The 12,572-nt window shown below is 38.1% G+C and overlaps 2 protein-coding genes across 2 annotated transcripts; both read right to left on the reverse strand.

The window, feature by feature from the left end:
* Positions 1-17: 17 nt before the first annotated feature.
* Positions 18-7,679, reverse strand: LOC102793414 (multiple inositol polyphosphate phosphatase 1-like). Its single transcript, XM_006783763.2, has 5 exons — positions 7,051-7,679; positions 6,778-6,972; positions 5,206-5,303; positions 3,271-3,401; positions 18-631 (listed from the first exon to the last, which is right to left on the reverse strand). Exons 1-5 carry the CDS (start codon positions 7,637-7,639, stop codon positions 250-252), a joined length of 1,395 nt encoding a protein of 464 aa, XP_006783826.1. The 5' UTR covers positions 7,640-7,679; the 3' UTR covers positions 18-249.
* Positions 7,680-9,464: 1,785 nt separating this feature from the next.
* On the reverse strand, positions 9,465-11,706 carry LOC102793714 (multiple inositol polyphosphate phosphatase 1-like). The gene is made up of 5 exons (XM_035904686.2): positions 11,086-11,706; positions 10,813-11,007; positions 10,461-10,558; positions 10,217-10,347; positions 9,465-9,991 (listed from the first exon to the last, which is right to left on the reverse strand). The coding sequence occupies exons 1-5, from the start codon at positions 11,663-11,665 to the stop codon at positions 9,625-9,627; spliced, it is 1,371 nt and encodes a 456-aa protein (XP_035760579.2). The 5' UTR covers positions 11,666-11,706; the 3' UTR covers positions 9,465-9,624.
* Between the last annotated feature and the right edge of the window lie 866 nt (positions 11,707-12,572).

Here is a 12,572-nt window from a genome sequence, read left to right on the forward strand (position 1 = left end):
AAAAAACAAACCAAACCCAAAATGTTATATACTTTATTATAGCAGCGGTAATACTGAAATGCTACAGGAACTTTAAATTCACTTTGTAGGTTTGGGTCTTTGGGTGTTTCAGAGACACTGGATTGCTAGAGTGAAAATCCTGTTCAGAAAGGCCGTGTTAAACAGTGAAATATTCATGGCATAACAGACACATTCTGACTAAGGTAATGCTGGTATAATGCCTTCTTTTCCAGAAAATACTGTGCTTGCCTAAACTTCAGCAGGCTGCTTGAACAGCTGACACTCAGTTTCAAAGTCGCAGCCTCGGAGCAGATCCCCGTAGTGCTGCAAGACATCTTGATAGAGCGGCATGGAGGCCTGATCAGCCAAACCGGGGAATGTTACAGGCTTCTCATTGAGCAGCGGCTGCAGTCTGAGGTCACCTCCCCCGCAATCATAAAGCACCAGGATCAAGTTAGCTGCATAGGGCAATATATGGCTTGTGCGAAAGGAACGGCGGGTCTGTGCAGCAAAGTTAGTTGATGTCAGCGGTTTGCTGTCATTGAAGAAGCCCAGAAGGGTAAGCAGTGGCAGGAGGGTCTCTGCATGGCCCACCTGGACTGTCACGGCTTCAGCCACCTGCTGGCCTGACCTACAGAATACACAGTTTCAGTGTTGAAATATCAGAACTCAAACAGTCAGTTAATCGGTTTGTTGATTGCCACATGGACTCAGCATTTCTGACAGCCTGTGAACACCAGATATCTATTAGGGATTGGCTGAGCTTATCAAATATGGAGATTCTGGGGTTATTACCATCTTCAAATACATTGAAGTGATTGACATTAATTTAAACTGTAAATATGACTGTAGTTTTTTTTTTTTCTAAATAGTTTGTAGAAATAGCATTTAATTAATTAAAAGTACATATCAGGGAGGAGCAGGAAATAGAAATTCCAGCTAGAAATGAAAACGAGTCAGAAGCAAAGAGTTGTTAAAGATCTTTAAGAACCAGATAATAGATTAGGGTTCATACATCTGTAACCTTTTTTACAGCTTACTCAAGATGACATCCTATAATCCTATGGATTATAAAGACAAAACATAATGGTCATTATATATTTAAGGTGTGTTCACTGACTCACAGCTTTAACCTATGCTCTAAAGAACAAGCAAGACCATGTTCCATTTTAAAAGCTGTTGTTAGCTTCTGATTATGCTCATTGGCACAGTTAATTTAATTTCCCTTTATTAGTCTATTTTCACCAGTAAATTTGCTAGTTTTATTTAAAGAAATCAGTATTATTAGCCTAATATTTTCCAGTAAAGATGAAAGGCTTACATATATGCTACTCTTAAAAATAAACCTAACAAAAATTAAGAACAATGTTAATATTTTATCTCATGTGGTTTGCAGGCTGGACGTCGCTCCAGGAAACTTTTAATCCCAGTTATTAAAAATTCGAGTTCATAATGATTAAGTGTAACCTTTTCTATAGCTTACTCAAGATGACACTGCAAAATCCATTCATTTGAATTCATTGCAAAAACCAAGCCCAGTGAAGGAGGGCAAGGCCAGAATGTTCTAACTTTTACAAACGTTTCTCACTCTGATGTTTTAAAACTCCCACAAATCTAGCTGGAGAAATACCCAATGTTGTTTTTATTGTTATCCTATGGATTATAAAGACAAAACATAATGGTCATTATATATTTAAGGTGTGTTCACTGACCCACAGCTTTAACCTATGCTCTAAAGAACAAGCAAGACCATGTTCCATTTTAAAAGCTGTTGTTAGCTTCTGATTATGCTAATTGGAACAGTTAATTTAACTTCCCTTTATTAGTCTATTTTCACCAGTAAATTTGCTAGTTTTATTTTAAAGAAATCAGTATTATTAGCCTAATATTTTCCAGTAAAGATGAAAGGCTTACATATATGCTACTCCTAAAAATAAACGTAACAAAATTTAAGAACAATGTTAATATTTTATCTCATGTGGTCTGCAGGCTGGACGTCGCTCCAGGAAAGTTTTAATCCCAGTTATTAAAAATTTTAGTTCATAATGATTAAGTGTAACCTTTTCTATAGCTTACTCAAGATGACACTGCAAAATCCATTCATTTGAATTCATTGCAAAAACCAAGCCCGGTGGGCAAGACCAGAATGTTCTAACTTTTACAAACTTTTCTCACTCTGATGTGTTAAAACTCCCACAAATCTCACTGGAGAACAACAAAATGTTGTTTTTCTGTTTTTTTTGGTCTCAGAATTTCTTTGACAGATGACTGCAGTTGCTTGCACATTATGCTTGGCTGAAAGGTACAACCCACAATCTGCTCACTCTGCAGTCACATTTTAAACAGTCAGAATCACCCACACACATGCTTTCACGGTGAGCGTGTAGTAAAGTTGTTCTCTTTTCAAAACGGGAACTTTACGATTGCATCCTTTCAACACATGTAACAACGCAACCTGGGTTGGCTCTTCACTACTTACACTCAGTGGCTGGATTATTAGATACATTTGTTCAACTGCATTTTAACACCAATATCTAACGGGCCAATCACATGACAGCAATGTATTACATTTAGGTATTTATACATGGTGGATAACTAACCTTGAAGTCAATAAGCTACAGCAGCAGAAGACCACTGTTGCCAGCTAATAAAAAGAAACTGAGGCTACAAGTAATATGGATCTCAAAAAATGGACAACAGATAATTGGAAAACTGCGGCATGTTCAAATGCCTCTCAGCACAAAGTAAGCATTGTTTAACACCGCAGCCTACCTGAGACTCTGTACATATTTGTACATCTGATGGCTGCTCCCAGCCTATCTCAAATAATCTCAGACTAGTTGAATGAACAAGACAACTGGTTCATTCCACTCAAACGCACAATCATCAGATCTCAATTCAGTGGAGCAAATTGTATGATGCTTTAAGTCAGCATGTGTCCAGCACCTTGTTGAATCTATAGCTTCAAGGTTTAAGGAATTTCTAAAGGCCAATGGAGATGGGTGGGGGTGGGGGTGTTTAACTTAACACAGTAAAACAGGAACTTTCCTAATAAAGTGGTCAGCGAGTGTATGCTAATGAGCCACACTTTTGAAATATAGCGAACACGAGCTCTGCTGTCTTTTGAGCACATACTGTAGTTCAGCTAAAATAATATCCAGCAAGTTTTGCTTCTGCCTGGATTCAGGGCTGAGCAGTGAGTCCTTTTTCCCCAAATATTTTTATTAACATGAGAAAAATATAGTGTAACACCATTTAAGGTTTGCTTACATGTTCTCTTTAGCTGCTTTTTCCAGACGGCTGAAAACGTCATGGAAGAGAATGCAGCTTGACTTGCTGTTAATATCATAACCATAGCTTCTTTTCCAGAAGTGCTTCAGATCATTTGCATACTCCATTACCTGTTGAATAAGAAAGCCAGTGTCAATGCCAATTTTACTTATATAGCACATTTCATTACACATAAGCATGGGCTTATTGTAAAAGTTGAAAAAAATAAAAAGTCTAAGGCAATAAAAACAGCAAAACAAAACTGTAAAAAGGAATGAAATACAAGTTAACATTTACAGGCACGCAGACACACACACAGTTATTAAGTGTAAGGCTGTTAGAATAAAGAACGTTTTGAGTTTGATTTCGAATGTGAAGCTTTAATTGGCCTTAGCTTGGTCCAAAGGACAGCACCACAATAACTAAAAGCAACCTCAGCACACTTAGGTGTAGCTCTGGGAACAGTTAACAGATCTGATAACCTGAGAGATCTAATTGTGTTATAGACAGTGAGCAAGTCAGAAATGTCCTGGGGAGTCAAACTATTGAATCCTTCATAAACTAACAGAAGGATTTTAGAGGTAATTCTATATCAAACTGTGAGCTAATGCAATGACTTCAATGCTGCGATAATACTGCAAACACAAAACTAGTCTATGTGCAAATTTGGCATGACTAAACAAAAAGGATAGAAACCTGCTGATCATTCACTGTGCAGGTGACAGTTCAGGCTTTCTGAGATCAGATTGCAACATAAGACACAGGAATCTCTTTGTGGGGTGAAGTACAGGACACATTTGGCAGGATCTTTCTCTAATCTGAAGCTTGTCTCTTTATTTGTTTCTACTTATTTATTCATAAAACAGTCTGTGCACATAAAATGCAACAGCTGTGATACAGGGTATTTCATTTAATTTGGCTGGTTTTCTTCTTGTTGTCTATTTATTTGGTGAATTGGAACAAAATTTGGCAAATTACTGCCACCTACTGGGCAAACTTGTTATAGTTTTATTATTCTAGTAGTTGGGGTGTTTGTCCCTTCAGTTAAGGGTAAGAGAGTCAGCTCACAATAATTTATTTTTAATAAAGTGACAGAAAGTTTGCACTTGTAAAGAATTTTATTTAATGATGCTCAGGATGATTCTTATGTTGTTCATTATTTTGTTTTCACCTATGCGTATGCTCTTGTGTGTTTTCAGCCTTGTGTTTTAGTTTTAGTTGCTGTTGTGTTCCCGTGTGTTCCTCAGGTCAGGTCGTCAAGTCTCCATCTCTAAGTTTGGTTGTGGTTGTGACTGTGTTACTTTCTGTTTTATTTTGGTAGTGTTTTACTTCCCTGTTAGTTCCCTATCACCCATAGGGCTATACTAATGAAACTACAAGTAACTTCAAGTAACTTAAAGAAGTCCAGACGCTTTTCTTTGCAAGCTCCTTTGACTACGATGACCTGGATGACTGAGAACCTTCACAGACATACACTCCTTAATATTTTCCAAAACTGTCCATTGGAGTCTTTCCTGGGCTGATTCTGGCCCTCAAAATGTTTGACACTCCTGTTTTAGAGTTTTCTGTCAACTTATTCACTGACTGATTTTAAATATCTTTTAGATTCTTTGGACTTCCTGTACTGAGTGCATTAAAGGCTGATTGTCTGAGATTAGGTCCTACATCTGCAACAGAAGCTCTATTCAATCAGTAATACATCATTTATCTCTGTGTGTATGTGCTTGATAGCCTGTAAATAAATTGCCACAGTCTACAAAAATTAAAAGTACTAAACACATACCACTTAATGTGGACATTTCTGAAACTGGAAACATTGTAATCGGGGGGTGGGGTGGGGTCATCATGCTTTCCCTACTGTGATACACGACTCAAAGTTAATCTGAAGCACATATTACTGCTTTATCACAATGTGCAACCCTCCTCCTGTGTCACCTGTGCATCGACCTCGTCGAAGAGACGACACCATGGAGAGTTCACAGTCTTGATGGCGAACTCATACGCACACAAATAAAATGCAGCTTCGGCCATATCTGCAGGAAAAAGATTAAAACAAAATGTTAACAGTCAGTGAAATCCCAGCAGTCAGGAAGCTGTTAGAAAAACAGAACTGAAAGCAGGAAGCAACATCTTAAAAACCTTAGGAGCATGGTATGTGTTGCATTTTCTTTATACAACTTTAAGTATGGAAGAAAATCCTAAAATTAGGTAAAAGTTCCAATTTATTTGGGTAATAAAGACAACAAATAATGGAATGGAGAATGGAGTAGTATTTGAAAGACACCATTAAAATGCAAAGTACAAAAGTATAAATAAACATAATTTAATATATATTACATATATACAGAACTCCTAAAATATATAATATGACAAAACATGTTAGAGGTAAAAAAAAAAAAAAGTTGAAAAGTATTATTTCAGTATTTTCTTTTCACATAACATGTATAATGAAGATGTGAGAGTTAAAAAAGCACAACGCTTCTCTGTGAAATATGGAAATGAACTTTCCAACACTCATGCTGTTTCAAAGCCACAGCTGAATGTTGTCGAAAGCTGCACGTTCCTAAACGCACCAAGCAGACAAACTTCTACTATCAGCATTTACGCTGAGTAAACTTGCAGTATTATTGTTATTATGTTTGAAAACAGCTCCATCTACTGTGCAAATATCTGCTGTAAGAAGCCCAGTGACACGCCAGAAGTTTTTATTTTAAAATGTTTGGTAATAATTTATTAATAATTATTGGTGAAATGTAGAAAGTGTTCAATTGTTAAACCCGTGAAGCCAAGATGTGACAAAATTATCAAATAAATGTGTTAATAGACCAACTAGAATTGTAAATAATAACACACCAGCTATTTCACGGATAAATAATAGAGCCTCTGTCTGTCTGTTCTACATCTAACTCAAAAGCTTTCAGCTGATCTACTTTAAAACACAGTGACTTTAATCCTTGGGAAGTGCACTACTAAGCTGGTGTCATTCTAAGGAGTGACATATTAATTTTTGTGGCCACACACCTCTGTGGCAATATAAGGATGTCACCAGCTATGATGAGGGTAGTTTATAAATCAACTTTCACTGACTGTGAGATCTAACTTTGCTGTTAATGACATGCCTGTAACAGTTAGAGCCACAGTGGTAACACATTAACATAACAAGTGGTAGACTTACGAAACCAAAGCGGGCAACTGATGTTTAAGTTGTGAAATGTGCATCACGTATGCTTTTTGACAGTTTCATTACTTGTGAATTCATGTGGGAAAAAAAAGTCTACTGCGTCTACTGCAAGTTCTTTGAGCTTGCACTGTGTAAAGTGGCACAAAGAAATCCTGGACAATATTAACCTACTATATAAACATATATCTACTGTCATATTTAGGTGTTCTGTACTCTAATCAGCTGTAATCAACTGGTACTCTATATCTATCTGTCTATCTATCTATAGCTTAATCTGAATATATGTAATGCTCTCAAAATGATGGATATGATAATACACCACTAACCATCTGTGATTGCACTGTATGAGACGTTGAGGATGTCTGCAATCTTCTGCTGGACCCTCCTCATCTCTGGCCCTTGCTTGAACTTCTCCACCTCTGTCACAGCTGATGGGTTGTTATCAACTTCCTCCAAAAACCTGGTGCATTTATCAAAAAACCTCATGAGAGCATCATTCACCGCGTGATCAAACTCCATATCTGCACAGAAGAAAGCAACAGATTATAATTGTCAACAGGTTATGCATAAAGGGGTCATCATAATAATCATAGTCGTACCTTTAATATCCCACAGCTCTGTTAGTCCTGCCTTGAAGGACAGTGTGCTGTTGACACACCTGTGCTTTGAGCTGGTTATGAATTTGATGAATCCACCTCGAAGCTTCTCCTCTGAAATCAGTGAAGGGAACAGCTTTGACAGCCTGACAGCCAGGTGTCTGTGATCATTCACACCTTTCTGGACGAGTCGTCCGTCCATGTCCTCGGTGTACCACATCCTCCACTGGTTTTGCAGTTCACGCAGCCAGTTCCTGTTGGAAACATTGCTGCCCTGAACCACGTCGTAAAGCTTCTTCATCTTCTTGACGTTTTTTGTGGTCGGGTATCTGGTTCCGTGCCTTATTACGGCTGTCAGATGGATTTGGCGACATTGTGCAGACGGAGGCTGTAGAATTGATCTGTTTACAGCAAGTATGTCCTCTATGAGATACGGGTTCACTTCCTCATACCTTCCTTTCGTGCTGAAATATTTGGCGATTGCTGGGATCTCTGGGTTCTCCTCTGGCTTCACGTCGGTACAAAAACAGCTGGAAATACCGGTTATGAAGGTGAAATAAAAAACTGCGCTTTTCCTTAAAGCGGTCGTCATGATGGGTTACTTGTGAGGCCGTGCGCAGACCCGAGAATGACGTCGGTCATGTGGGACTGTCCAACCAATGCCTTGTAGAGGGAACGATACGAAAATGACAAGCTCTGCTTGTTTATTAATATTCATGGTGATCGTATAATTTCTGAAAGTGACTGTCCGTCGGTTTCAAAAAGTTATTTGATACTTTGAGGAATATTTTGGTTTTTAAAAGCGGGAATTGATTTGATAAAAGTAGCTTACTGTTTCACACTAAAGCTTTTGAAGCATGACTACGTGGCATGACTTTTTGGGGCACATCACCCTGATCTGAAGTGCTAGAGTTTTCTCTTCTTGCCACGTGTCTCCATAATTAAAATGAAATTTTAAACTCTTCATTAACTCCTTTATTTAGGAATGTAGCAGGAACAAATGATTAGTAAATAATGGTAATTTGTTAAAAAATCTCTTAACAACATAAATTAAAAAGGGCTTTCTATAAGCAAAAGACAGTTGTCTGCACACACAAACCCACAGATTTGCATCACTGTATCTTCCCTCAGGGTTAGTGCACTGTAATGGAGATCAGAGTTTCAGCTTACTGAAAGTCTACACATGTTTTATTGTTTATTGAATTCTTTACTGAGCTTAGCTGATATTTTAGAGGATTGTTTAGGTGACAGTTTGTGGTTGGTTGGTGTTGATGTGTTTTTCAGAGAAGCCTGTTATTTATTCATAAAAGTCACACACTAGCACGTGGATTTTATTTATCAGCTTTTTGCCTCTTTTTCAAAAACTTGATGCCACCTCTAGTCAAATATTTAAGCAGTTTGAATATGATGCAAAATATAGCATGCAAAATAGGTTTGCCGTGAAATCTCATCTTAAACATTTGCATCATTTAAACTGCATGTTGTAACAACAGCTGTTTGTTTAGAGAAGAACAGTAATTATTAGCTTCACCACTGCAGTGGTACCTTAAGTCACCAGTCACTATTTAAATGACACTCCACACCAGAGCCACTTATTCCCAGATTGTGTTGTAATTAAAAAACAAACAAACAAACAAACAGACAACAACAACAAAACAAGCTACTTAAGATGTTAAGAAAGATTTTGGATTTAAGATAGAATTTTTTTTATGTGCACATCTACCTCTCTGACTTCCCCAAACAGCTCTGTGAGGGTGTGACATTACTTGAAATTAAAGCCATTTGTGTCAGTAGTGAGGAAAATATGTGAATGTTTGTCTTCTTGGCAGTGACACACCCACAGCCTTGCACTTTTTTTTTAATGTAATGTACACTGCCTGTTGCCAGTGGCATCAGCAAAGGCAGATGCTGGAGTAAGCAAACAACGGTTATAAATTATTGTTGGTGTGTGTCACATCATCTGGGAGTTCACAAATCACTGAAACACAGGCTCTAATCGCATAAATCAAGCATGGGAAGCAGAACTGAGACATCATTTGTGAAATACTTTCATGTGTGTTGCCAAGATATGTGTGTGTGTCTGCATGCTAGGTGTGGTGGTGGGGGATGGGGAGAGTGTCTTCTCACTTGCCAGGGAATAAATAAGCAAATAAATAATAAATACATTTAAAAAAAGACATTATCTTCTGCTATTGTTAACCTTTATGCTGGATTTATGACTCCACAGATGGGAACTCCTCTAATGCAAAAATGTCTTATTATTATTTGGTTTTGAATGATTCATATACCATCGGCAATCATGGAATTTAGCTTATAACTACTTAAAGGTTTTTGGGGGGTTTTTTTCTATAAAAGAAGATTTCTTGAACATCTCGTTAAACAAATTAATAGAAATAAAACAGAGCATATTTGTCCATTTATTTCTTTAATGTCAGAGCTTAAGAAAAGATGGGCATCGCTTCAAGATGGAACACTTAGAAATAAAAGCTTTTTCAGCCAGTTGCATTTTTACTTTAGGAGCCTATCATTTGTTCCACTGTGGAAAAATGAAATAACAAGGCTGCTGTTAATATCTGCCTAAACTTCAGCAGGCTGCTTGAACAGCTGACACTCGGTTTCAAAGTCGCAGCCTTGGAGCAGATCACTGTAGTGCTCTAAGACATCTCGATAGAGCGGCATGGAAGACCGATCAGTCAAACCAGGGAAAGTTACAGGCTTCTCATTGAGCAGCGGCTGTAGTCTGAGATCAGAGAGCACCAGGACCAAGTTAGCTGCATAGGGCAACATGTGAGTGGTGCGGAATGAGCGATGGGCCTGTGCAGCATAGTTGGTTGATGTCAGCGGTTCGCTGTCCTTGAAGAAGCCCAGAAGGGTAAGCAGAGGAAGAAGGGTGTCTGCATGGCCGACCTGGACTGTCACAGCTTCAGTCACCTGCTGTCCCAACCTGCCGCACACAGGAGAAAGAAAGTTTAAAATTAGCTACAGTTCCTGCTGTAAATCTGAAGATAAACTGTAAAGAAAACACAAAAGCGGGACTCTGGAGTCCATCCCACATGCCTTATAAAATCGTCCTTTAATGAATGGTTTATAGTTATGTAAACATAATTATTTCATATATTTCTTTAATCAAGGGCATCAGAAACCTACACGTTATTAAAAGTTCACCTACTTATTCTGAGTGGCTGTCTTGTCCATTCGGCTAAACACGTCATGAAATAGGATACAGCTTGCCTTGCTGTTAATATCATGACCATAGCCTCTTTTCCAGAATTCCCTTAGGTCACTTGCATACTCAATAACCTGTTAAACCAGATAAATGCTCAAAATTGAAACAAGATGTTCAACTGTTTAAACATCTTGTCTAACAACCTCATGAACATCTGCACTTAATATATCTGATCGCTTTCTCCTACCTTTGCATCGTCCTCGTCAAAGAGCTCACACCAGGGGGACTTCACTGACCTAATTGCAAATTCGTAAGCACACAAGTAAAATGCAGCCTCAGCCACATCTGCAAGATAAATATTAAGTGGTTCAGTAACACAGGCTGTTCACACATGGATTCTTCTCTTCCAGAGAGGTGGCATCCTCACAAAATGAATTAGGAAGCGTTTAGAGAGCAGCCTTCATCTGACTGCTCAGAATGAAGTTAACACTGAAGCACCTTAGATGTAAGATATATGATATTATAAATAAGGCATTGCTCTGTTAATACAGATAATAAGAGTGCAGATAATACACTCAGTCTGGTTTTGTAGATACAACCGTATGTGATGGAACTGTATGGGACGTTGAGGATGTCTGCGATCTTCTGCTGGACCCTCCTCATCTCTGGCCCTTGCTTGAACTTCTCCACCTCTGTCACAGCTGATGGGTTGTTATCAACTTCCTCCAAAAACCTGGTGCATTTATCAAAAAACCTCATGAGAGCATCATTCACCGCGTGATCAAACTCCATATCTGCACAGAGGAAAGCAACAGATTATAATTGTCAACAGGTTATGCATAAAGGGGTCATCATAATAGTCATGGTCATACCTTTAATATCCCACAGCTCTGTTAGTCCTGCCTTGAAGGACAGTGTGCTGTTGACACACCTGTGCTTTGAGCTGGTTATGAATTTGATGAATCCACCTCGAAGCTTCTCCTCTGAAATCAGTGAAGGGAACAGCTTTGACAGCCTGACAGCCAGGTGCTTCAGCTCATCCACACCTTTCTGGACGAGTCGTCCGTCCATGTCCTCAGTGTACCACATCCTCCACTGGGTCTGCAATCCGTGCAGCCAGCTCTGTTCTCCTGAGGCATTGTGCAGGATGATGTTATAGAGCTGCTGCATCTCCTTAATATTTTTGGTCGTCGGGTATCTTGTGCCATGTCTTATTATGGCTGTCAGATGAATTTGTTGACATTCATCCAGTGGAGACTGTAAAATTGATCTGTTTACAGCAAGTATGTCCTCTCTGAGATACGGGTTAACCTCCTCGTACCTCCCTTTCGTGTTGAAATATTTGGCGATTGCTGGTATATTAGCCTCATCTTCGAACGTCACGTAATTAGATAAAAACCCAGAGGTGTAAAAAACATAAAACACTGTAAATTTCCAAAGAAAAGTCAGCATGATTCACGTTTGAAGAGAGCAAAAAAAAAAAAAAAAAAATCAATGTGACGCCATCAGAAATAGGACAGAGCAAAGTCCAGTGCAGTTTATTTACCCTGATTTCCTCAGAGCACATGTTCCAATTTCAAGGACTTTCCATTCCCCTTTGACTTCCCGAGTCCCTTCCAGTCATCACTGATGCGTCACTGTTTCTTTGTCTTTCATAATTACAATTCATTAAACACTCCTCCAGTACTTGTCACAAGATATTTTCATTTCAGTTTTGAACAAACAGGAAATGAAAACATTTAACGTGAAAGGTTGGGTATGTTTGTTGATGTTTTTATGACTTCTTGGTGCCCAGTATGCTTTGCATTATACAAATTAAGGTTAGGTCCTAGGAGATGAATGACATTCATTAGCTAAAAAGAAACAGTTACACATTTGTTAATGCTAAAGTTCTTTATAAAATTCCTGTTTATGGTCGATCAGGATTTGAAGACAGTGAAAGAGTAAACTTGAGAAAATCCATTCATTTCTAATGCCAAAAAAAGCAAAAAACAGAATCAGAATGTGTTAGGTCTAGGGGCCTCATATTGGTTTTTACCTTTTATGGTAGAATTGCATTAGGATGATTTGATAGTGCAGATTTAAACCAGCTGGTTCAAATTTTTATCTTCAGTCAGTTTTAAATGCTTGAAGAATTTGCTTTGTGTTCATTAAGATAGATTTGTTTTCTTATTTATGTTTTAATTTATGATAACCTCTGACAACATAATATAAACTACATTTAACCCCACTTTTTATTTTCAGTTCAGTTTATATAGTGCTAAATCACAACAACAATGTCCTGAAGGCTTTGGTATTCCTGATACAGTAAGGTCAATTTTAGAAATAATCTGAGAAAAAAAATTCATAACTTCAGAAA

This window comes from Neolamprologus brichardi, chromosome 13 (genome assembly GCF_056152115.1).
Source record: "Neolamprologus brichardi isolate AB-2024 chromosome 13, ASM5615211v1, whole genome shotgun sequence".
Taxonomy (NCBI): Eukaryota; Metazoa; Chordata; class Actinopteri; order Cichliformes; family Cichlidae; genus Neolamprologus; species Neolamprologus brichardi.